General features: G+C 41.7%; 5 protein-coding genes across 10 annotated transcripts in view; 3 read left to right on the plus strand and 2 right to left on the minus strand.

Moving 5' to 3' along the window:
- Positions 1 to 3,363: 3,363 nt before the first annotated feature.
- Positions 3,364 to 9,589, minus strand: LOC115252434 (putative methyltransferase DDB_G0268948). Of its 2 annotated transcripts, none has more exons than XM_029847646.1 (6): positions 9,374 to 9,589; positions 4,707 to 4,867; positions 4,136 to 4,352; positions 3,968 to 4,068; positions 3,731 to 3,868; positions 3,364 to 3,646 (listed from the first exon to the last, which is right to left on the minus strand). In XM_029847646.1, exons 1-6 carry the CDS (start codon positions 9,482 to 9,484, stop codon positions 3,559 to 3,561), a joined length of 816 nt encoding a protein of 271 aa, XP_029703506.1. In that variant the 5' UTR covers positions 9,485 to 9,589; the 3' UTR covers positions 3,364 to 3,558. The 2 variants fall into 2 exon arrangements, with proteins under 2 accessions (XP_029703506.1, XP_029703504.1); XM_029847644.1 differs by lacking the exon at positions 9,374 to 9,589 and adding an exon at positions 7,827 to 7,982.
- Positions 9,590 to 10,526: 937 nt separating this feature from the next.
- Positions 10,527 to 16,682, minus strand: LOC101073661 (putative methyltransferase DDB_G0268948). Its single transcript, XM_029847640.1, has 6 exons — positions 16,461 to 16,682; positions 11,847 to 12,007; positions 11,276 to 11,492; positions 11,108 to 11,208; positions 10,871 to 11,008; positions 10,527 to 10,798 (listed from the first exon to the last, which is right to left on the minus strand). Exons 1-6 carry the CDS (start codon positions 16,566 to 16,568, stop codon positions 10,711 to 10,713), a joined length of 813 nt encoding a protein of 270 aa, XP_029703500.1. The 5' UTR covers positions 16,569 to 16,682; the 3' UTR covers positions 10,527 to 10,710.
- Positions 16,683 to 18,337: 1,655 nt separating this feature from the next.
- On the plus strand, positions 18,338 to 19,338 carry LOC101073431 (olfactory receptor 10J4). The gene has a single exon (XM_003962101.2). The coding sequence runs from the start codon at positions 18,338 to 18,340 to the stop codon at positions 19,262 to 19,264; it is 927 nt and encodes a 308-aa protein (XP_003962150.1). The 3' UTR covers positions 19,265 to 19,338.
- Positions 19,339 to 20,675: 1,337 nt separating this feature from the next.
- Positions 20,676 to 22,499, plus strand: LOC101073200 (olfactory receptor 52D1). Its single transcript, XM_029842616.1, has 2 exons — positions 20,676 to 20,783; positions 20,892 to 22,499. Exons 1-2 carry the CDS (start codon positions 20,686 to 20,688, stop codon positions 21,628 to 21,630), a joined length of 837 nt encoding a protein of 278 aa, XP_029698476.1. The 5' UTR covers positions 20,676 to 20,685; the 3' UTR covers positions 21,631 to 22,499.
- Positions 22,500 to 24,101: 1,602 nt separating this feature from the next.
- Positions 24,102 to 24,661, plus strand: part of adarb1b (adenosine deaminase RNA specific B1b) — a 57,333-nt gene continuing 56,773 nt past the window's right edge. For 2 of the 5 annotated variants that reach the window (XM_029831278.1, XM_029831745.1), the window contains exon 1: positions 24,105 to 24,309. The gene's annotated coding sequence lies outside the window, so the exon portion shown is untranslated. 5 annotated transcript variants of the gene reach the window in all.

Below are 24,661 nucleotides of genomic sequence, written 5' to 3' on the forward strand. Positions count from 1 at the left end.
TCATATTTTTGTAAATTATATTTAAGCACTTTTTGATTTGATTTTTTTTCTGTGTTGATGGAAGAAACTTCCAGAAGGTCAACTGTCCTTGCAGCACCCCCCACCCCTTAAGTTAGAGTTCTTGGCAAAGTATCCAGAGGCCTCAGACACCCGAGACAATTCTTTGTACACTGATAATCCTCATCTAATCTGGCAGAGCATTAAAGGAACTGCAAAGAAGAATTTCAGGATGTCCCCAAATCCAGGCATAAAGCATTGGTAGAAATGAAAGGTTCTGAAAACCTTCATGTAACCATGCACCCACCTCCTTGAAGATCTGAGTGAGTCTTTCTCCACAGTCTTGGTAGTGAAGTCTCATGTTGGCAAAAGTGAAGTCCACCAGGGCTACACAGCCCTGTGGTTTTAAAACTCGATTTGCTTCTGCCTGAAACCTCGGCTGATCAAACCAGTGCGCTGCAGATGATGCAGTCAACAAGTCAACAGAACTGTTCTGCTATCCCTTTCCTGATAGGGTTTAAAAAAAAGTGCACCAGTCATTTTGAATAATTACATTTTCCATTTAGTTTACAGTGACACTGAGGAAGAGACAGGGATCAGAGTGAGAGGTCAAAGAGATGAAAATGTTGATGTTCTAAATGGGAGTGATGCAGCTGGAGCGATGGTAGAGCAGGCCCATATTCATGGAAAATCCAAAGACTAAAAGTAGTTCTTAGTTATTTTTTTACAGATTTTTAATTTTTTTTTATATATGTCCTGTATATCACGTGACAAGCCTGTGTCACCCCACTGGGAAATGCTCTCCTCACCAAGTAGACTAGTGATGTTATTTCTTGTGTAGTTTTTCTGCTTCTCCCTGCCCTTCTATATTCATCTACAGGTTCATCTACCTCTCCTCTTCTACCTATTCTCTCCTCTACTTGTCTTTCCCCTTCTCCTTTCTCTCTACCCAGCCGGCCATCAGCAGAAGTCCCCCTACATGAGCCTGGTCCTGCTCAAGGTTTCTTCCTGTTAAAGGGGAGTTTTTCCTTGCCGCTGTTACTTGTTTGGGGTCAGGCCCTGGGATAAAATGCCTAGAAACAATTTTGATTGTAACAGACGCTATATAAATAAAGATTGATTGATAAACATTGATTGAACACACAGTGATTTAATAGGACACTTGGATTGCAGCATGTGCCAGCACTTCTCACACTTGTTGAGAGGGAACAAGACATTGATTTTCTAGGCAATGCACTCCCAAGTCTGCCTCTTCCATTGTGACCAAATTTCCTCTTAACTATTTTGCTCTTCTCCTCGAGCTGTGCTAACAGCAATCCACTCTCTTCTGTTCAGTTCCAATTGATTGTGTTTTTTTTTGTTGTTGTTCTGGTAAAGTCAAACTGTTTAATGACATTAGTAATCACAGAAATATGACAGCTAAGTCTGCGTCCAACCTTGATATGAAGCAGCCCTCCAGGAAACACGGAACAGGAGCGGCCCTCCAGGGCACAGGGAACAGTAGCGGCCCTCCAGTAAACACGGGGCAGAAGCTGCCCTCCAGGAAACGCAGAACACCAACACACAGCAAGTGAGACGAACAGACAACCTCACGACTGGAACAGACACCCTGGCACTGACAGGCAGGCACAACCTGCTTAAATAGGCAGCAAGATGTAAATTGCCTACAGGTGAGCCTGCCCGCAGTGCCAGCTGCCACCAATTTTGCTCCATTCCACCCCCTGCAGGACAAAGACCGACACAACCCAGCACCCCAACATATATAGCGTCTGTTACAATCAAAATTGTTTCTAGGCGCTTTACAGAATCCCAGGGCCTGACCCCACACAAGCAACAGTGGCAAGAAAAACCTCCCCAAAGTTCATTGATTGGTTGAATTCACTATCATTACAAAGGAGCGTTGTTGTTTTTAATTTTTTTAATATGTCATACTTGGCAATGGGCTCAAGCATACCATCTCACTGAGATAAAACTGTCTGTTCCTGCCTTGCTCAGATTTGTTCTGGTAAACTTCCTGAATGACTCTTAAGCTAAGATTCCTTAATAGTATTTTTTTTGGCTGAGTTAGGAGCTCTCTGAGTGGACTATGAGAATCTTTGTGATCAAGGGTCCAGATGGAGATAAAGTCAGAGAGGCCAGACAAATGGTCTGTCTTTTTAAAGAAGAGACTATTAACTAACTTGCCTTAAAAGAAAAATTGGGAACAAGCATCTTCACCTGTATGTGATGTTGGGGTAGCCCTGCACAGCTCTGGCCTCCTCCAGTTGACTCTCACTCACATCAATAGCCACCACCTCTTGAAAGTGTGGTGCAAGTAGTCGGGAATTCTGGCCCGTTCCGCAGCCTAGATCTACTGCCAGCACATGTGGAGGTTTCTTCTGAAAATGTAAATTTATGAATATGGGGCATTTTTAACAGAAACATGATTACTTTTCATCCAAAGTCCATGGGGTACCTTTTTGTGAAGATACTGAAGAATATAGTTTTTCACTTCAGCCGGAGGTGCAAAACGATATTTTTGGTAAATCGAGGCATGGTCCTTTCCCTCAAAGAGCTGGTAGGACATACTTTCCAGACGTCTTCTCTTTTTCCAAAACCCCACTGTCCTCTGTCTAGTGTAATCCTAGCCTTTCGACTGTTGTCTTTGGTTAAAGGAAAGCAAAGAAATAAGTCCAATCCCAAACAGGGAGTGAACAAGTTATTCTAGTGGATGACGCAGTGGATGTCAAATTGCCAATAGAATTCCTGTCTATGTTTTGGCGATAGTTTCATATGCAGAAAATCTAAATATTAAACATGTCTTCAGTCTGTCTGCAGCATCCAATAAACCCTTTACAGTAGTTGAGAAAGAGTTTAATAACAATTTAATGTAACTCTCTAAAATAAATTATTAGAATGAGTTTACTGCCCTCTAATGTTCTTGGATTAGCACATTTTTGGTTCTGACTGCTCAGTAAACCCTTTTATACTGTATATCATTAACTTAATTAAACTGATGGTCCACATTTAAACACAATCAAAAGTTTAATGTGTTAATATTTATATAAATACAGGAATATTTATATATTTTATATTTATATTTAATGCCCACTTAACCATTAATTCACAACTTTATAACCTTATTTTATCAATATTAATTTTATTTAAATGTTTAAATGGCATTATGTCCTTTTAAATGAATCACTTTGGAAGGCTAAAATGCATAAATGACTTCTGAGAACATGAACGTCTGAGGTCCCAAATCCTGAAGAACCCGATATTTCTGATACCTGAGACATCCACACCTTGTTAACCGCCCCAACACCAGTGTATACACAGCTGAATGTGTAGCAAGATACTCAATAAAGGAATAAACAGCAAAGCAAATAGTGAATCAGCGTGATCACTGCTGTGATTATTTATTTATATTTAGAAGGTAGAAACCTTAAAACCTTTAAGGAGAAAAAGGTACACTTATGACACAATTTACACATCAGTTTATATCTGATTATACAAAGAAATCCAAGACTGGGATGAAAAGGCTTTATGTAGAAAAATCCACATTCATGATCAGTCCAATGATCATGGTTTTGATGCCAGAATACAAAAATATTCCATTTCATGACCAATTTCTGTATCAAGAGACATGGCTCCCATTTCCTTCAATAACCTGTGAGGAGGTAGAGTACACGGTTAATTATTTCATTGTGTGTGTGTGTGTGTGTGTGTGTGTGTGTGTGTGCGTGTGTGTGACCTCTTCTGAGTGCTGATTAGCAGATCTTCAGCTTCCTGCGGATGCTTTTTCTTAAAGGTTTGAAACATAGACCAGGTTTCTATCAATCCAGTCAGGTCCCTCACTGAGATGGACGTATTTACATGGATGGCGTCGATCCTGTTGAATCACGTTGATGCGTTAATGCATACAGATGGAAAAAACAACAGTCTGAACAAAGACATGCTCAGATTTGGATGGAGTTTGTGTTGTAGTTACCTCTCTTTATCTGGAAAAGGAATGGCTGTGAAGAGATCTTGAAGCTTGGACTGAGATGCAGCTACTGGACTGCTGGTGTGTGGCATGAGGTCCTGCTTCACCTGGAAGAGAACACATTTTATTATTAAATACACATATTAAATCACGGTTGAATATACCATGACCCACCTCTTTGAAGATGTGAGTGAGTCTGTCACCACAGTCCTGGTAATGAAGTCTGGAGTTTGACAAAATGTAATCCAGCAGAGCTATGCACCCCCCAACTTTTAAGACCCGATTTGCCTCAGCCAGGAACCTCGACTGATCAAACCAGTGGGCTGCTGATGACGCCGTCAGTAAGTCCACAGAACCATCTGGAACCGGCAGCTCCTCTGCTGACCCCTCCCTGGTGGCGTGGCAAAAAGGTCACTGGTCATTTTGGAAGTTTTATATTTGTTTTTTAAGTTGCATTTTCTTTTTGAGTCTTTTTTAAAAATTTATTTTTGCAGTTGTAGCTGCTGCACAGCAGCAAGAAAAAATGGACATGGAGATGATGGTAGAAATGAGAAATTATGTCACAAAGTTAGACTTGTTTTGCAGTCACAAATCATTATTGATGCTGTTCGTGCAACACAGATGGATCACTGGACAATGGATGATCAGTGTAAGAAGCAATACTGACATTGACCTCAATGATCTCTCTGCTGCGTGTGTGTACAGTAATCATTTCCATGCATATAAAGCCATTGAGCACTCTTACCTGTATGTGATGTTGGGGTACCCCGGCACAGCTCTGGCCTGCTCCAGTTGACTCTCACTCACGTCAATACCCACCACCTCCTGAAAGTGTGGTGCCAACACCCGTGACAGCTGACCCGTCCCACACCCCAGGTCCACCGCCAGAACATGTGGTTGTCCCTTCTGAGGATTTGGAAAATAGCATAAAGGTCATGTAACATTAGTTACGTCTACTCTGTCTTGTGTTGTTTAACTCAAACATAATTCTAAACTTCCAACAATCAGGCATCCCAAAAAGCAAAAGCAGGAATAGAGGATGTCCTGTAAATTCCACACTTTGAGCTGCTACTTTTTTCCCATGCTTTGACCCCTGCGGCTTATAGAGCGATGCGGCTTAATTATGGATTTTACCATTTCCTCAATCGCCCCACCAGGATAAATAAAGTTTTCTGAATTTGAATGGATATTTACGGCCGTGGCCACAAGAGGATGCTTGAGCAGCACAAGAGCAAGACAGACAGGTTGAACGGATATGGTACTGTGCCGAGAAAGATGCTAGTTTAATTGTGTTTTGAACAGTCTTTTTGCGCTTCATATACACACACTCTTCACGGATAATGCACAAAGAAATGCTTATGATGCTATTCATAAGCATTTCATTATATAGATGATAATAGTCTTATGTGGCTTATAGTCAGGTGTGCTCTATAGTGCAGAATGTCAGGGTGAACCAGGGTGTGCTCGTGGTGACGAGCAGTTCCTGTAACACTCCCAGTCTCCCTATTATGAAACCTAACAGACCTGGTGAATGGAGTTTTTTTTCTCAAGATCTGCAAGCTATTAATAGCATTGTTGTGCCTACAGCTGCAACTCTGCCTGACACAAATTCTGTTTTGGCTTTATCGCCATCAAATTCAAACTACTACATTGTACATGGTCTGCCTTTTTCTCTATTCCTCTTCTTCCAGACAGCAAGTATCTGTTTGTTTTCATATATAAATCATGTCAGTGGACATGGACCCAGCTGCTACAGGGCTTTTTGAAGAGACCAACCATGTATGTGTCGCAGTGTGTCGGGCTCTGGAAGATCTGCACTTGGTGGGTGGAGCACTCTCCTCCAATATGCTGAGGATTTGCTGGTTGTCTCCCCCTCTAAGGAGGTGTGACATGTGGACTCTGTTATTGGTGAAGAGGTTGGCAGAGTGCAGACATCAAACTTCTTTGGCAAAATTGCAATATTGTAGGCCAGATATTACACATATCTGGGACATGTTTTGCAGAAAGGTCAACAGGTTTTATCCTGAGAGACTGCAGCTGTTGAACATGTCACTCCCCCAGGACAAAGAGGCGGAGGCTTTTTTTCTTAGGTATGACTACTCATTGTCATCAGTGGATCTGTGCCTCTGCTCCTATGGATTGCTTTGAGAGCAGTTATGATGCAGGATGCTCCTTCCACAGTTCAATGGACAGTGGAAATACACAAGGCCCTTGCGGATTTAAAGGCTGCTTCATTCTCAGCACAAGCTTTGGGCTGCTGGATTACACACAGCTGTTCCATTTGTATGTGACTGAGATAGCGGGTTTTGCTTCTGACCTGTTGGTGCAGAAACATGGGTCACATTGTCATCCAGTGCTATTCGTCAAAGCTTTCCCCCTGTGGTGTTTGTCCTGCCTAGTTGGTTGAGATCTGTAGCTGCTGTTGCTACTATGAATGAGAAATCAGCCCCCATTGTACTGGCTCATGACTGTGTTACTCATTCTGTGCTGCATATTTTGAATATAGCTGCTACACAACAAATGTCGACTGCCCGAAGGTCAGGATATGAAGCAATGATTTTGTCCAGTCCTGTTTGTCAGTTATTCGTGAAAGGTCTCCACCATTGAATCCAGCCACCTCTTCCTGTTCCTGAGCTGGAGGAGGATCATGATTGTAGTGGTTATCGACAGCGGTACATCACGCAGACCTGATCTCATGTGGACACCACTCCAGAAACCAGATTTTCTTTTCTACACTAATGACTCCTGTAGGCGACCCTCTGATAGTTTTTTCAGGCGATGTCAGGAGTCTGGAGCCCTCCATCACAGCACCTCTGCTCAAGCTGCAGAGCTCTATGCTCTTAACAGGGCCTGTACTATTGCCAAGGACATCTGTTACTACCTACACAGATTCTCGCTATGTCTGCTAATCACACTGAATATTCCTCACCGGATCTCTGACACTCTGGGTCTGTGGTTTTTTTTTACAACTCTACAGTTAGAGGCCAACCTTGAATGTTCTACGTATATATCAAATTTCCATGCCCCTCATTCCTTTATAGACAAAATAGGGACACTCAGAGGGCACTACTAGGGTCCTACTAGGGAGCAGGACTGGTTTTCTTACATCACTAGCTGTGGCACTTTAAGCAGTTGCTTTATTAATCACAACCATTGTAGCGATAATCAAGTGTACATTCAGCCGTCTTTCAACTGCAGTAATTACTCAATCCCCTCAAACTGATGTGCATGAATGGGATAAGATGGGTTTTTGAGGGTTGTACAGATCAACGGGCAAGTGTAGGCGTGGTAAAGATGTCTGGTGGAAGGGAAGTGGTAGTACCCTCTCTTTTCTAATTGAGCTGTTGTTCAGATCTCTAGGATTGCTGCCCCATAATTTGAGTTTTAACATCCATCTCTAATGATAGGAAAGGGTTTTTATTCCTACAGAACAGCCCTTGAAGCAGACAGTCTGGAATTTTCATGATTTATTAAAGAAATTGTGCAATGAAATTGAAAACTATTTGATTTGTAATGTGTTCAGTTGTGTTGTAGAACAATGTAGCTGCAGCTGCCAAGAGTACATTTGTGACTTTTTTCTGCCACTTCTAAAAAGTTGTAGTAATTTTCCTAATGAGGGTAATTGTTAGTTTTGATCAAACAATCAAAAAGGAGGAATTTGGAAGGAAAAATTGCTCCTTCTCCCTAAATCCCAAATTGTCCTTTTGACCTTTACTCAGCGTTATTGTCCTGAAGTAGCTACTGACAGCTCAGGTGTTACTTCAGGACACAAAATGTCTGTCGTATCCAGGGTTAATATTCCACAAAAGGCACAATAATGCAACATATCAACAGCATATGACTTGTCACCCTGGCAGTGACATACCTTTTTCTCCAGGTACTGCAGAATTAGATTCTTCACCTCCTCTGGAGGTGGAATTCGATACTTGTGGTAGATGAAAGCATGATCTTTCCCATCAAAAAGTCGGTACATTATAGCACAGTGTTGTTCTTGTCTTGGTCTTCTCCTCTTCCCTCTAGCTAAGGATGGGCGGATCCATCCCGTGGTATCGATATATCGATGCTCACAAGCTATTCATTTGGTATCGATTTTCTTTTATAAATATCGATACTAACTAAAAAAAATGGGGGTGTATGCATCACTTTCCGCCGTTTTAGATTAGTTACTTAAATTAATATGTGTCGGGACACCCCTATACCTGGCGGGGTATTGAGCTGGCCCATGTCACGTGACAGGAGATAGCGAATGAGCATCAACGTGCAACATCGCCTGCCGAGCCGACACAGTCAGCAAAAGGCAGAGCTGGAGGAAATAATCAGCCAGAGACGCAATCGTCTTAAAGCAGAAAATGTGAATATGATACTTTTTCTGAACAGCAATCTGAGAGTTCAGTAAAGTGTGATGACATACCTCAAGTGCACTAAAGGTGTGATGGTGTCAGACATTGTTCTAGTTAATTTTCTCATGGAACAACTGTCTTATGCAGGTTTAAAGGATAAGGAAATCCTAGTAATCAATTGACCATAATAAATTGTATATAAATGGCAGTGGCGGGCCGTGCATTTCACACCTAGGCCTTCAGTAGTGCTCCATCTGAATCAATCCAACTCTCAATAACCATTTTTATGGCTATAAAACTTCCACTGAAGGTACAACTGCGACACACATAAAAAAAATCATCAAAAATAACCTGATAAAATTGCAATATTATTGCGGCGAGTTAGGGTTTCAGGTTGTGGAAGAACTCAGACACAGACTTCTGCCAGCTTATTCTGCAGTTCAACTGCAGAAAAGCGTCACTTTATTAAACACGGAACTGAAGACACATGAACAACCAGAACTCAATAAATAGAACACTAACATTTAAAGTTGCAAAAGATAACATTTACAACGAACAAAAACAGGGTTAACACCAACCTGAACCCACAGACACACTGCCACAAAGCATGCTGGGAAATTCCCACACTGACCCTCCCCAACACGCTAAATTATTTAGGAATATAGCAACATTTTAGTATAATAATCAGGATTTTTGATTTTACTCACCAAAAATCCTGATTATTTGTACACAAAATCCATCCTCCTTTGTTTCCTCAAGAAGATTTCAATTACTTAAAGAAGAGACTATTAACTAACTTGCCTTAGAAGAAAAATCATGAACAAGCATCTTCACCTGTATGTGATGTTGGGGTAGCCCTGCACAGCTCTTGCCTCCTCCAGTTGACTCTCACTCACATCAATAGCCACCACCTCTTGAAAGTGTGGTGCAAGTAGTTGGGAATTCTGGCCCGTTCCGCAGCCCAGATCTACTGCCAGCACATGTGGAGGTTTCTTCTGAAAATGTAAATTTATGAATATGGGGCATTTATAACAGAAACATGATTACTTTTCATCCAAAGTCCATGAAGTACCTTTTTGTGAAGATACTGAAGAATATAGTTTTTCACTTCAGCCGGAGGTGCAAAACGATATTTTTGGTAAATCGAGGCATGGTCCTTTCCCTCAAAGAGCTGGTAGGACATACTCTCAAGATGTCTTCTCTTTTTCCAAAACCCCACTTTCCTTTTTATGTCCTCTGTCTAGTGTAATCCTAGCCTTTCTACTGTTGTCTTTGGTTAAAGGAAAGCAAAGAAACAAGTCCAATCCCAAACAGGGAGTGAACAAGTTATTCTAGTGGATGACGCAGTGGATGTCAAATTGCCAATAGAATTCCTGTCTATGTTTTGGCGATAGTTTCATATGCAGAAAGTCTAAATATTAAACATGTCTTCAGTCTGTCTGCAGCATCCAATAAACCCTTTACAGTAGTTGAGAAAGAGTATGAACTCTTTACAATATTTCCACTAGAAGTTCACATTAACTGTCATTACCATCCAATATAATTTAAAATGTGTTAAAGAAATGCAATATCATGCAATAAGTTTGTGGCCAGAGCAGGTACTGTAGTCACATTCCCCGTAGAGCCACTGTCCCTGACCTATTCATGGCCATTTTATGATTTACATACATTTTTATATATAGCTTTATGGAAGTTGTACTTTGGTGAAGTTTAATAACAATTTAATGTAACTCTCTAAAATAAATTATTAGAATGAGTTTACTGCCCTCTAATGTTCTTGGATTAGCACATTTTTAGTTCTGACTGCTCAGTAAACCCTTTTATACTGTATATTATTAACTTAATTAAACTGATGGTCCACATTTAAACACAATCAAAAGTTTAATGTGTTAATATTTATATAAATACAGGAATATTTATATATTTTATATTTATATTTAATGCCCACTTAACCATTAATTCACAACTTTATAACCTTATTTTTATCAATATTAATTTTATTTAAATGTTTAAATGTCATTATGTCCTTTTAAATGAATCACTTTGGAAGGCTAAAATGCATGATGACGTCTGAGAACATGAACGTCTGAGGTCCCAAATCCTGAAGAACCCGATATTCCTGATACCTGAGACATCCACACCTTGTTAACCGCCCCAACACCAGTGTATACACAGCTGAATGTGTAGCAAGATACTCAATAAAGGAATAAACAGCAAAGCAAATAGTGAATCAGCGTGATCACTGCTGTGATTATTTATTTATATTTAGAAGGTAGAACCTTTAAGGAGAAAAAGGTACACTTATGACACAATTTACGCATCAGTTTATATCTGATTATACAAAGAAATCCAAGACTAGGATAAAAAAGCTTTATGTAGAAAAATCCACATTCATGATCAGTCCAATGATCATGGTTTTGATGCCAGAATACAAAAATATTCCATTTCATGACCAATTTCTGTATCAAGAGACATGGCTCCCATTTCCTTCAATAACCTGTGAGGAGGTAGAGTACACGGTTAATTATTTCATTGTGTGTGTGTGTGTTTGTGTGTGTGTGTGTGTGACCTCTTCTGAGTGCTGATTAGCAGATCTTCAGCTTCCTGCAGATGCTTTTTCTTAAAGGTTTGAAACATAGACCAGGTTTCTATCAATCCAGTCAGGTCCCTCACTGAGATGGACGTATTTACACGGATGGCGTCGATCCTGTTGAATCACGTTGATGCGTTAATGCATACAGATGGAAAAAACAACAGTCTGAACAAAGACATGCTCAGATTTGGATGGAGTTTGTGTTGTAGTTACCTCTCTTTATCTGGAAAAGGAATGGCTGTGAAGAGATCTTGAAGCTTGGACTCAGATGCAGCTACTGGACTGCTGGTGTGTGGCATGAGGTCCTGCTTCACCTGGAAGAGAACACATTTTATTATTAAATACACATATTAAATCACGGTTGAATATACCATGACCCACCTCTTTGAAGATGTGAGTGAGTCTGTCACCACAGTCCTGGTAATGAAGTCTGAAGTTTGACAAACTGTAATCCAGCAGAGCTATGCACCCCCCAACTTTTAAGACCCGATTTGCCTCAGCCAGGAACCTCGACTGATCAAACCAGTGGGCTGCTGATGACGCCGTCAGTAAGTCCACAGAACCATCTGGAACCGGCAGCTCCTCTGCTGACCCCTCCCTGGTGGCGTGGCAAAAAGGTCACTGGTCATTTTGGAAGTTTTATATTTGTTTTTTAAGTTGCATTTTCTTTTTGAGTCTTTTTTAAAAATTTCTTTTTGCAGTTGTAGCTGCTGCACAGCAGCAAGAGAAAATGGACATGGAGATGATGGTAGAAATGAGAAATTATGTCACAAAGTTAGACTTGTTTTGCAGTCACAAATCATTATTGATGCTGTTCGTGCAAAACAGATGGATCACTGGACAATGGATGATCAGTGTAAGAAGCAATACTGACGTTGACCTCAATGATCTCTCTGCTGCATGTGTGTACAGTAATCATTTCCATGCATATAAAGCCATTGAGCACTCTTACCTGTATGTGATGTTGGGGTACCCCGGCACAGCTCTGGCCTGCTCCAGTTGACTCTCACTCACGTCAATACCCACCACCTCCTGAAAGTGTGGTGCCAACACCCGTGACAGCTGACCCGTCCCACACCCCAGGTCCACCACCAGAACATGAGGTTGTCCCTTCTGAGGATTTGGAAAATAGCATAAAGGTCATGTAACATTAGTTACGTCTACTCTGTCTTGTGTTGTTTAACTCAAACATAATTCTAAACTTCCAACAATCAGGCATCCCAAAAAGCAAAAGCAGGAATAGAGGATGTTCCGTAAATTCCACACTTTGAGCTGCTACTTTTTTCCCATGCTTTGACCCCTGCGGCTTATAGAGCGATGCGGCTTAATTATGGATTTTACCATTTCCTCAATCGCCCCACCAGGATAAATAAAGTTTTCTGAATTTGAATGGATATTTACGGCCGTGGCCACAAGAGGATGCTTGAGCAGCACAAGAGCAAGGTAGACAGGTTGAACAGATATGGTACTGTGCCGAGAAAGATGCTAGTTTAATTGTGTTTTGAACAGTCTTTTTGCGCTTCATATACACACACTCTTCACGGATAATGCACAAAGAAATGCTTATGATGCTATTCATAAGCATTTCATTATATAGATGATAATAGTCTTATGTGGCTTATAGTCAGGTGCGCTCTATAATGCAGAATGTCGGGTAATTCAGCCCAGGGTGAGTTTTTTTTCTCAAGATCTGCAAGCTATTAATAGCATTGTTGTGCCTACAGCTGCAACTCTGCCTGACACAAATTCTGTTTTGGCTTTATCGCCATCAAATTCAAACTACTACATTGTACATGGTCTGCCTTTTTCTCTATTCCTCTTCTTCCAGACAGCAAGTATCTGTTTGTTTTCATATATAAATCATGTCAGTGGACATGGACCCAGCTGCTACAGGGCTTTTTGAAGAGACCAACCATGTATGTGTCGCAGTGCGTCGGGCTCTGGAAGATCTGCACTTGGTGGGTGGAGCACTCTCCTCCAATATGCTGAGGATTTGCTGGTTGTCTCCCCCTCTAAGGAGGTGTGACATGTGGACTCTGTTATTGGTGAAGAGGTTGGCAGAGTGCAGACATCAAACTTCTTTAGCAAAATTGCAATATTGTAGGCCAGATATTACACATATCTGGGACATGTTTTGCAGAAAGGTCAACAGGTTTTATCCTGAGAGACTGCAGCTGTTGAACATGTCACTCCCCCAGGACAAAGAGGCGGAGGCTTTTTTCTTAGGTATGACTACCGTATTTTCACGACTATAAGGCGCACCTAAAAGCCTAGAATTTTCTAAAAAATCTACGGTGCGCCTTTTAACCCGGAGCGCCTTTTGTATGGATTACGGTAATATTGGTTAATCGCGGCTACCGTAGTCAGTAGGCGTGGCCGAGGTAACAGCAGTAAATTCAGTCCCAAACCATTTCTGTCTGTAAAGACCCCAAAATGGCTCCTTGCAAGAGACGCGCTTACGACGCAGAGTTCAAACTGAAGGCTATCAGTCACGCAGTTGAACACGGAAATAGAGCAGCGGCAAGAGAATTTAACGTGAACGAATCAATGGTGCGGAAGTGGAGGAAGCAACAAGACGACCTGCGCCAGGTATAGACTCAACGGAGCTTCCGAGGAAACAAAGCAAGAAGTGGATTAACAAAGGAACTCCAGCCGCTAGATATTGGTGTCAACGGGGCATTCAAAACTAGACTGCGAACTGCGTGGGAGCGGTGGATGACGAACGGCGAACACACGTTCACCAAGACGGGGAGACGGCGCCGAGCGTCATACGTCACTATCTGCCAGTGGATCGTAAATGCCTGGGCATCGACCGTGGTCCGAGCTTTCAGGAAGGCAGGGATTGTCACTGAAATGCCAGACAACACCAGCGACACCGACCCTGATGACGACTTTGACGAGACGGAGCCGGCCATGTTGGACGCCGTATTCGCACAACTGTTCAATTCGGACACCGAAGAAGAAGAATTCGAGGGATTCCTGGATGAGGAATGAACTGATAAAGTGATCTTTACGTGTTTCTTTTGTGTGTTTACAACTTAACAAGGCTGGTCATACTGTGAATATGGAAATTACCGTTTGAACAACGTTGTTATATTGCTATTGCTATCGCTTTGCATTACTTCGAGAGTTCGAGTTACCGTATATTGTTTGCACTAACGTTTGATTTACCGCAACGGTACTACGTGATAAAAACGTTGCACTAAATCGAAGATTTATTAAACTCCACTATCCACTTGTGATAAAAATGTTGCACTGCCTGTTATAACTCGCTGTTATTAAACGAACTGTGTTACGCGAAAACACTACGTCACTCGGGAAAAATAATAAAACAGCTGTTTATTCGTTTTGGGAGTGAATAGAGTTGTGAGAACGACGGATTGTATTCTATTAATAAAGTTTGACTGACTTATCTGGCTGTTTTATTGACATTCCTTTTAGCGCAGCTCGATCTAGTGAACGCGTCATGAAACCACAGGCACTACGCAGTTTCTATGCTATGCGCCTTATAGCACGGTGCGCCCTGTGTATGAAAATATTTCTAAAATAGGCTGTTAATTGAAGGTGCGCCCTATAATACGGCGCGCCTTATGGTTGTGAAAATACGGTACTCATTGTCATCAGTGGATCTGTGCCTCTGCTCCTATGGATTGCTTTGAGAGCAGTTATGATGCAGGATGCTCCTTCCACAGTTCAATGGACAGTGGAAATACACAAGGCCTTTGCGGATTTAAAGGCTGCTTCATTCTCAGCACAAGCTTTGGGCTGCTGGATTACACACAGCTGTTCCATCTGTATGTGACTGAGATAGCGGGTTTTGCTTCTGACCTGTTGGTGCAGAAACAGGGGTCACATTGTCATCCCGTGCTATTCGTCAAAGCTTTCCCCCTGTGGTGTTTGTCCTGCCTAGTTGGTTGAGATCTGTAGCTGCTGTTGCTACTATGAATGAGAAATCAGCCCCCATTGTACTGGCTCATGACTGTGTTACTCATTCTGTGCTACATATTTTGAATATAGCTGCTACACAACAAATGTCGACTGCCCGAAGGTCAGGATATGAAGCAATGATTTTGTCCAGTCCTGTTTGTCAGTTATTCATGAAAGGTCTCCACCATTGAATCCAGCCACCTCTTCCTGTTCCTGAGCTGGAGGAGGATCATGATTGTAGTGGTTATCGACAGCGGTACATCACGCAGACCTGATCTCATGTGGACACCACTCCAGAAACCAGATTTTCTTTTCTACACTAATGACTCCTGTAGGCGACCCTCTGATAGTTTTTTCAGGCGATGTCAGGAGTCTGGAGCCCTCCATCACAGCACCTCTGCTCAAGCTGCAGAGCTATATGCTCTTAACAGGGCCTGTACGATTGCCAAGGACATCTGTTACTACCTACACAGATTCTCGCTATGTCTGCTAATCACACTGAATATTCCTCACCGGATCTCTGACACTCTGGGTCTGTGTTTTTTTTTTTACAACTCTACAGTTAGAGGCCAACCTTGAATGTTCTACGTATATATCAAATTTCCATGCCCCTCATTCCTTTATAGACAAAATAGGGACACTCAGAGGGCACTACTAGGGTCCTACTAGGGAGCAGGACTGGTTTTCTTATATCACTAGCTGTGGCACTTTAAGCAGTTGTTTTATTAATCACAACCATTGTAGCGATAATCAAGTGTACATTCAGCCGTCTTTCAACTGCAGTAATTACTCAATCCCCTCAAACTGATGTGCATGAATGGGATAAGATGAGTTTTTGAGGGTTGTACAGATCAACGGGCAAGTGTAGGCATGGTAAAGATGTCTGGTGGAAGGGAAGTGGTAGTACCCTCTCTTTTCTAATTGAGCTGTTGTTCAGATCTCTAGGATTGCTGCCCCATAATTTGAGTTTTAACATCCATCTCTAAAGTTAAAGGGGGTGATAGGAAAGGCTTTTTATTCCTACAGAACAGCCCTTGAAGCAGACAGTCTGGAATTTTCATGATTTATTAAAGAAATTGTGCAATGAAATTGAAAACTATTTGATTTGTAATGTGTTCAGTTGTGTTGTAGAACAATGTAGCTGCAGCTGCCAAGAGTACATTTGTGACTTTTTTCTGCCAGTTCTAAAAAGTTGTAGGAATTTTCCTAATGAGGGTAATTGTTAGTTTTGATCAAACAATCAAAAAGGAGGGATTTGGAAGGAAAAATCGCTCCTTCTCCCTAAATCCCAAATTGTCCTTTTGACCTTTACTCAGCGTTATTGTCCTGAAGTAGCTACTGACAGCTCAGGTGTCACTTCAGGACAAAAAATGTCTGTCGTATCCAGGGTTAATATTCTCTGCTTGGAATAGTTAATGACAGACTGGCTGGAGCCGTACGTGGTCGAAGCCAGCCAGTGACCTGTCTTATGCCTTCTATACCTCTCAGTACGAATATCTCGCCAGAACTGGGGCCTTCAACACAAGACATCTAAGTCTCCTGTGTATCAGTTTCATAACCTCTATTCCTAATTTCCACAAAAGGCACAACAATGCAACATATCAACAGCATATGACTTCTCTCCCTGGCAGTGACATACCTTTTTCTCCAGGTACTGCAGAATTAGATTCTTCACCTCCTCTGGAGGTGGAATTCGATACTTGTGGTAGATGAAAGCATGATCTTTCCCATCAAAAAGTCGGTACATTTTAGCACAGTGTTGTTCTTGTCTTGGTCTTCTCTTCCCTCTAGCCTTTTATGTCTTTGTCCTGGATAGAACTCTGTTCTACAGGAATGTAGTTTGGGGGGAGAGACCCGCAACCGACGCTCACACAAAGAAGTCCAACCCACTGTCAGAGAGTAAAAATCGCAGAGCAAAATCAATCATTTACAACTCTTAAAAAAGAGTCACACTGACAAAAGTTAATCAGTACTGGGCAGCATGTTTCATTCCCTATAACCCTGATCTGAGCTGTTTCCACAGGAAATGCCTTATTACATTTCTGCTGACAAAGCCTGTGTGTTTCGATGACATTGTCATGGAACGAGAAAGGAAACGGCCAGATGGATGGTATCCTTTATCTAAATATCTTATTTTTTCTCACTCTTGACCGCTCACTACACTGAAAAACATCTTTGTTTTTAATGTGTTTGAGAATACACTCCACAACATGTCTTTAATTGCCCTCTAGGGATAGTGGCAATAATGGCCTGTTGACCCTTTCCAACATAATTGTTCTCCATTAATTTGGAAAGTTAAATACTGTCTCGTGGGTTCTCATTAGGCGCGGCAAAAGCTCCACTGGCGTTCGCTTTGTTCTTATTTAGCATTTCAGTGTGTTTTTTTCATGGCGTCCTGCTTTTATGCAACTTCTCGCAGTAACTGTCGACATTGTGAGTATACAGCAGCACAATCCCCCAAACTCTGGGGGAAAATATACGCCGGGGATGTCTTAGCAGTGATGGGCTTTAAAAGGCCCAAAGGGACTAATAAAAGTCCTTACAGTATTCTTACATCAGGAAAGTCTGACCTCGCATTTGACAAGGGTGACCTTTTGCATCACCTTTCATAAAGAATAAGTAAATCAAGGTAGTAGCATAAACTTTTGTTCCCTATCATGTTGGGTGGCAAAACTCTACAATTGAAGGGACTGAAAAATCAAAAATATATCTAAAAAACATATCTGGCTTCAACAATGTTTTAAAGATTCATAGCATTTAATGTTGTTAATTATTGAATCTCTTCATGTAGGGACACCATAGATACTGCACGTGGAGGCAAAATGCCTAGAGTTCATAGCCACTATGTTGACTTTGATGATGTAACACAATCACCCCTTTTGCTCCTCAAGAAGTTAAATGTATATGACATCATTTTGTACCCTTTTGCCTCTAAATTGTTCAAAATCTGCCTTCAATTGAAGGTTGTGCCGGGTGTTCTACATGTACTTCGTACTGCTAGTGTTTTTTTAAATTGATATTCAACATCAACTTTCTATTTATTGTCAACTAGTTTATGTTCAATCCAAAAAATCACTTAAATTACAAAAAAATAACCTCATACTTTACAAATCAAGACCTTTGATTACCTGTCAGAATCTCAAATCGAAAAAAAGGAAAAACTTTTCTGGGCAACATTCCTTTGGGAGTCCCGGCTGTGATGACATAACGGTGTGCGACATGTTAAAGAGCCTCTCAGTTTCTGCTGCTAAATCAGACTCACAGCATGAGGTCCATTCATCGATGGCAACGCTTTAACAGAGGCAGCAGATAAAACTCATCTTTGCTGCTGATGCTGTCCGCTGATGACCTATTTCCACGTTTGTGTAAACCTCTGTCTTTCTTGTCACCTTTGGTTCAGTTCTCTCAATGCTGATACTGTCTCTGTTCATGCCAAAGCTAACCTGTAACTGAACAGATAAGGAGGAGGTGTGACTTCAGGATCCGATTAAAATGCTTAAACGTCTCTGAGGGTAAATGGACAACTTTACTACTCCTCCTTATTTTAACCTCACCATGTTTTTGAACATTGGCCAGTATCGTTATCTTGCCTTTGTGCTGTGCTTCATCTTGTATGCTTCCATTGTCTTTGCTAATGTTATCATAATAGTTGTGATATCCAGAGAGAACGCTCTGCATGAGCCCATGTACATTTTTATCATGTGCCTTTCTGTTAACTCCCTGTACGGCTCTGCGGGCTTCTTCTTCAGATTCCTCAAAGATCTTCTCTCATCCACTCATTTGATCTCACGATGGGGATGTTTTGCTCAGATTTATGTCATTTACACGTACGCATCCTACGAGCTCACCCTTTTAAGCATTATGGCGTACGATCGGTACGTCGCTGTGTGTCAGCCGCTACATTACCACAACAAGATAACAAAGAGGTCAGTGATGCGGTTGATTTTGTTAGCGTCACTCTATCCGGCTTTTTCGGTTGCGGCCTGTGTTTATCTGTCATCCATGCTGCCATTGTGTGGCAATGCGATACCAAAAGTGTTCTGCGCCAACTGGCCTGTTGTCAAATTGTCCTGCGTGCCAACTTGGCTCAATAATCTCATCGGCATGCTCGTATCTGTCACTACAGTTTTTCTGCCCCTTGCTTTCGTCCTCTATACATACGGACGGATTTTTTTCATTTGCAGGAAGTGCTCGTCTGACTTCAAGAGCAAGGTGGTGCACAGCTGCCTTCCACACATCATCACGTTTGTCAATTATTCCGTCACTGTGTTTTGTGATGTCGCTCTCAGCAGGATCGACCTGGAGTCTCTGAATCCTTTCATAGCAGTGGTTTTATCCCTGGAGTTTGTTGTGATTCCTCCTTTGGTTAATCCGCTCGTGTATGGCCTGAAGTTGCCAGAGATCAGAAAATGCATTTTAAGAATGTTCCATAACCCAAAGTAAGCCTGAGGCATATGCTCCTTCTCGAGGTAGTAATACAAAAGGTTTTTTAAATTTTAAAAATAGAAAATATCAGAAGCTGGTGGTTTTGTGATCATAGTGCACAAAACATTGGAACTCTCGTATGTACACAAAGATTTGGCTAAAGACAATATCCTGGCTACTCTGTTACATTTTGATTTCCCAGGATGACATTTAGGCGTAAAGTGTGCACTGTGATGAAATGACTTCTATCTTCAAAGGTGGGGGCGCCGCCTCAGAAAAATGCATTTCCAACAAATGTGTTGTCTGTCTGTGAGCTCATTTTTTTGCAGTGTAGATGTATATACTGTGTGTTATTCAGTCCAGCAACATTTGCAGAGTTCTATGTCAAAATGAAAAAAACTTAAGGTAATATTGTCTAATAATGTAAAAATAAAGCTGCCCATAGGATATTCAAAACCAATAAAAGACACGCAAACTGTTGGAATGTTGGAATCCAGCTTGAGGCCTTTCTGTGCTTCCATTGTGTTGAACTGGTGACCTGACCAGGGTGGGTGCTGTGAAAGGTGAGCTGATAAGGAAGGGAAACAGGTTTGAACAAAAAGCCAATCAAGTCATTATGGGTACATTGTTTGTACTGATTTTAAGAGCGGTGGTGTTCAGTAAAAGCAGGATGAGTCTGCATTTTCTTCTTGTGAATGTCACATGTACCGCCTGCAGGGAAGGTGCGTCTTCCCCAGCAGGCTTTCTTCACTTTTACACGCAAGCTTCTAAATGGATCCATAAACACAGCTTCACCAAGATTCCCAGCAATGCCATGGAACAGACTCCACCCTGCTTGAGGGAACTTTCTGCCTACATTGAGTTGAAGATCAGGAATGCTGCCTGGAAGTGTAGAAACAAGAACACTTTTAACCATGTGATGCCTGAATCATCAGGTGGCATTCCTGCTCTTCAACTCAACTGGTCACAGAAATGAAATGTTTTCTTAAAAATTAATAAGATTTAAGATTTTGTTGTTTGGTCCCAGAAATTAAATATTTTCTTTTTAATTCCTGGGACCAAACAACAAAATCTTATTAATGTCACACAGGATGAGTGACTGCTAGTTACACAATTATTTAGGTTGTTCCTTATCAATTACATTTAATCACAATTACAGTATGTTGGCAAGTCGATATTTTCCGAAAAAAAAAGGAAAAGAACAATAACAATAACAATAACCCCACAGCGTGCGCAGGTAACCTCTGAGTCTCTCCATTGCTGATTGGCCAGCTGGAATCCCGAGATGCCGCATGTCTTTTCAGAAAAAGGGATTTAATGCCAGGAGCCAAGAGGAGGCAGTCGGAGCAGAGGACAAGCGTCTCTCCTCCGACACTGTGGCAGGTGGTTTTATGGGTAACTTCATGTAGAGACGTAAAAACTGTTGTTGGTATTTGCAGATGATGGAAAATGTCTCAGCGGTCACTTTGCTCACACTTTCCGGTTTAGATTTTAAACTGGAGTATCGCATTGTCCTCTTCCTGCTGACGCTGCTCTGGTACATGATGATCATTTTTGGAAATGTTTTGCTAATTGTCATCATTCTCGTGGATAAAAAGCTCCACGAGCCAATGTACATCTTCTTATGTAACCTGTGCATTAACAGTTTGTATGGGACAATTGGATTCTATCCCAAATTCCTGCTGGACCTCCTGTCATCTCCTGTGATTTCTTACGCCGGCTGCATGCTCCAGGGTTATGTGATCCACTCATCAACCTGCGGAGATTTTTCCATCTTGGCTCTGATGGCGTTTGACAGATACGTGGCCATATGTCGTCCTCTTGTGTACCACTCAGTCATGACCAGGCCGCGAGTCTCCCTCCTCGTGTTTCTGTCCTGGTTTATCCCTCTTCACTGCATGTTCATGAACTCAGCAACCTTATTAGGAGTGAAGCTGTGCAGCTCACACATTAACAAGGTTTACTGTGTAAACTGGATGATTGTAACTATTGCTTGCTCACCTCCCAAAGTCAACAGTTTTATTGGGTATTTTAATATTCTCCTCTATTTTGGCCATTTTGTGTTCATTATTTGGTCCTACATGTACATGATTAGATCATGCCTGTCTTCTAAAGAGGACCAGCACAAGTTTATGCAGACGTGTTTGCCGCATTTAATCTCTCTCATCATGTTCGGTGTCTCGGTCCTTTTGGATTTAATGTATATGAGATTTGGGAATGTTGATGTATCTCCACACTTCAACAACTTCATGTCAATTGAGTTCCTGCTGATTCCTCCGCTTGTGAACCCCCTCATATATGGGTTCAAACTCACGCATATCCGCAATAGAATAGTGAGTGTCATGCATATGAAAAGAAAGGTGGCCCTTCAAAGCAAAAAGTGAGCAGGTAAATGCAAACTTTAGGAAACGAGGTTTTGACAATGTATGACGGGACATTAAAAACATAAATCAAAACAATATTTGAGATAATTTGAGATGATTATGTGTTCAATCCCTGGTGTAGCGCATCATAGCCGAAACACAAATATAACATATTTCATAACTGCTGTTTGATTTCTGTTAGTAAAATGTTCATCTTGTCTTCATGCATTATCTTTATCCTTGTCACTTGTGATCACCTGCTTTTTTAAAATCCCTTTTGAACATAATGACAGGTTGTCAAAATGATGGAATGTTTTTTCTGAATAGTGAAGAGTTTTTGACAAACTGATCAGAGAAGAGGCTCCAGTCAAATATCGCAGAGTTTGATTCTCACCAAGATTGACGAGACGCTGCTGAAGATGTGAGGGGTCACAGGGTCACGGCAGAGGTTACACCTGTGTCGCCCACGTAATAATTAACTAAGACATTTTATGTGCTTTAAACTTTTCCTTTTAGCCAGACTCAAATGCAGGGCTGAGGGCACAGATGTGGGGCTTTATAGAATTCATTAAGTTGCAGAGTTCTTGCAGTACTGAGTGCTGTAATGAGTGTAGGGAACCAGCGAGACCAAAGTGTCCATATGAGTCTTTTGCAGGGAAATAGTCCATTGGAAGACACCTCCCAGCAGATGCTGTGTCAATGAAGTGTCCTTGATGTCCTCCACGGTAGATGGAACTCTGTTGGATCATTACATTATGATATCATTGCGCATATTTAAAAGTGGAAAAGCTGTCCCTTGTATCAATATGTCTGTTTTTTTTCTATTATATGTAATTAGGTTTATTAGAGACAGGGTTTTACGGTACAATAAATCCACTACTGACAACAAACAAGTGACTGCATGCACGAGCTTCAACCATTCAAAGGCCTGTCCCATTACCACACTGTGACACACAAATGTTTGATGATTAATGAAAAAATATATTTTCCAGAAAGAAAAATATAAAATCCAAAGGTGAGCTTGAAGTACTTTTGCAAAGCTGGTGATTAATATTAAAGAAAGAAAGCTTTTACAGTTTATAGTACAATGTTCAGCATAATTTAAACTCTACTTAAAGAAACTTGAAATATAATCGAAAACAAACAAAAGTCACATTAGCTGTCACTTTTGCATGACGCTTTAAAAGTTATCACTCAGTTAAATGGGTTTCTTCAAAAACGACTATAAGGAGTCATCTGAGCTCATTATTGTACAATAGTGCCCTCTGCTGGGATAATAATTACTTACAATTGAAATTCATACCTGCGGCTAAAGACAAAATGAAGAAGAAATTAAAAAAAATATATATAGGAAAGACGCAGTAGATGAGGATAAAGATGATCCAGTGGTGACTGGAGAGAATTTTCTACTTTATTTTATCCTTCTGTTACTGGGAGCCAACAGAAGAAGCGGCTGTACGTGCATCAATTCATTCACTGTTTTGATGCCGTGTGTGAGAGGTTATTCCTACATAACGAAGTAATTCGGAGTCTCTTGCATCCCCGAGGCCCTTTAATATGTCAGCTCAGTCTCTGACATAAACCTCTGAGTCTGTTCAATAAATTCCCCAGTACACCAAGAAAAAAAAAACCCCGTTACATTCAAAGGCACTTAAATCATCATTGTACATAAATTAATTGTTTTGTTTGTGTTTTAAAAAAATAAATAAATACAATAATTCCCTGAGCTGCAGCACTGCAAAACCGCAAAAACTTTCAAATTTGCTTTTGTGCAATGAGCAGTGAGCAGCAGCAGGTGGCTCCTCTCCAGCCACCTTTTCGCTCTTAAACTGCTGCCACTGTTTTTTTATGTTGCCTCAGTGTCTTCCCAGATTACTGACTCTCCACTGCTCACAGAGTTCCAAGGACACTTCCTTTGTTGATATCTTATCATTTATTGTTATGATTAATTGCGCCTACTGTTGAATTCCAAAGATTGGATTCCAAGTGTTTATTAATACATGCATACACAAACATATATACATACTTAAAAATTTAGCCCACACCCTTTCAGGAGTGGAAAACACTCCAGCACATCACTGTTTTGTTACTGCTCCGCACCAGACCCCACAACTCCCACTGACTTCCTTCCTGCGAGCTGTGAGTCCCCTGGAAAATGGAAACTGTCCCAGGGCTCGGCCAGCAGAGCCTGAATTCCTGGCGGTAACCCTCCATTTCCCCCTGTGTTTGCCTTCCTTTTTTCTTATTTTCTGGCCCTTCACCCAGGCCAAATTTGGGGTAAATATAGAAGCCTAATAGCAGTAGAAAAATTTCGTGTTCTCCATAAGATTGCCAGCCAATTCCATGGGAACTGCACCAGTATCCTTCTGACTCGCATGTGCATTTCTATAAAAGAATCTACCAGGAATTATGGAACAATTGGAATTGCGGGGCGACAAGAAATTCGGTATTGGTTCCACCCGGCCACATGGGGGCGATAACGCGCCACTTGGCTTCCCGAGCGGCGTCAGCGGTGAAGAAGAAGCGGGCCGACGGCAGACTGCAGTACATGTAACCTACAACAAACACTTCCAGCCTGGCTTCGGTTTTGTCCAACAGCGGCGGCGACACGAAGGGCAGCACACACTTGCTTTTTAAGAGAAGTGGCGGACAAGACCCCAACTCGCACCAGAACTGCAACTTTCCCTTGCAGCACGAACCGTGAGTAGGCTGTTTGTTATTTTGGTGCTGCGGAGGATGAAACAAACGGGGGTAGCTTGTGTGAATTTGGGTTTCGGCTGTGTTTATGTAATATTACACTGGTAATCCGCTAGAGCAGGACGGACGTGGGTACTCGCTGGTAAATAGTGAATCCACGGCCTAACGAAACGTGCACTTGTGCCTCTGCGTGCGTGGTGAAATTGCCCCGACTGTGTGCAGTGCGACTGTGGGATTTATGGCTGTCATCCCATCTCTGTCAGTGGTGCATGGAGAAGGTCTGCCCCGGGGACCGCACCGCGTCCTGCCCGCACCGTTCACCTGGACCGGCGCTGTGGCGACTGCTGCCATACAT

The sequence above is a fragment of the Takifugu rubripes genome, chromosome 1 (assembly GCF_901000725.2).
Source record: "Takifugu rubripes chromosome 1, fTakRub1.2, whole genome shotgun sequence".
NCBI lineage: Eukaryota > Metazoa > Chordata > Actinopteri > Tetraodontiformes > Tetraodontidae > Takifugu > Takifugu rubripes.

Coding starts and splice junctions, on each gene's coding strand:
- LOC101073431 (XM_003962101.2), top strand. CDS start 18,338: ATGGACAACTTTACTACTCCTCCTTATTTTAACCTCACCATGTTTTTG.
- LOC101073200 (XM_029842616.1), top strand. CDS start 20,686: ATGATGGAAAATGTCTCAGCGGTCACTTTGCTCACACTTTCCGGTTTA. Junction 20,784..20,891: donor TTCCTGCTGACGCTGCTCTG/GTACATGATGAT, acceptor GTGCATTAACAG/TTTGTATGGGACAATTGGAT.
- LOC115252434 (XM_029847646.1), bottom strand. CDS start 9,484: ATGTCCTACCAGCTCTTTGAGGGAAAGGACCATGCCTCGATTTACCAA. Junction 4,353..4,706: donor TACCCCAACATCACATACAG/GTAAGAGTGCTC, acceptor CCACGCCACCAG/GGAGGGGTCAGCAGAGGAGC. Junction 3,647..3,730: donor CTAATCAGCACTCAGAAGAG/GTCACACACACG, acceptor ACCTCCTCACAG/GTTATTGAAGGAAATGGGAG.
- LOC101073661 (XM_029847640.1), bottom strand. CDS start 16,568: ATGTACCGACTTTTTGATGGGAAAGATCATGCTTTCATCTACCACAAG. Junction 11,493..11,846: donor TACCCCAACATCACATACAG/GTAAGAGTGCTC, acceptor CCACGCCACCAG/GGAGGGGTCAGCAGAGGAGC. Junction 11,209..11,275: donor TCACTCACATCTTCAAAGAG/GTGGGTCATGGT, acceptor GTTCTCTTCCAG/GTGAAGCAGGACCTCATGCC.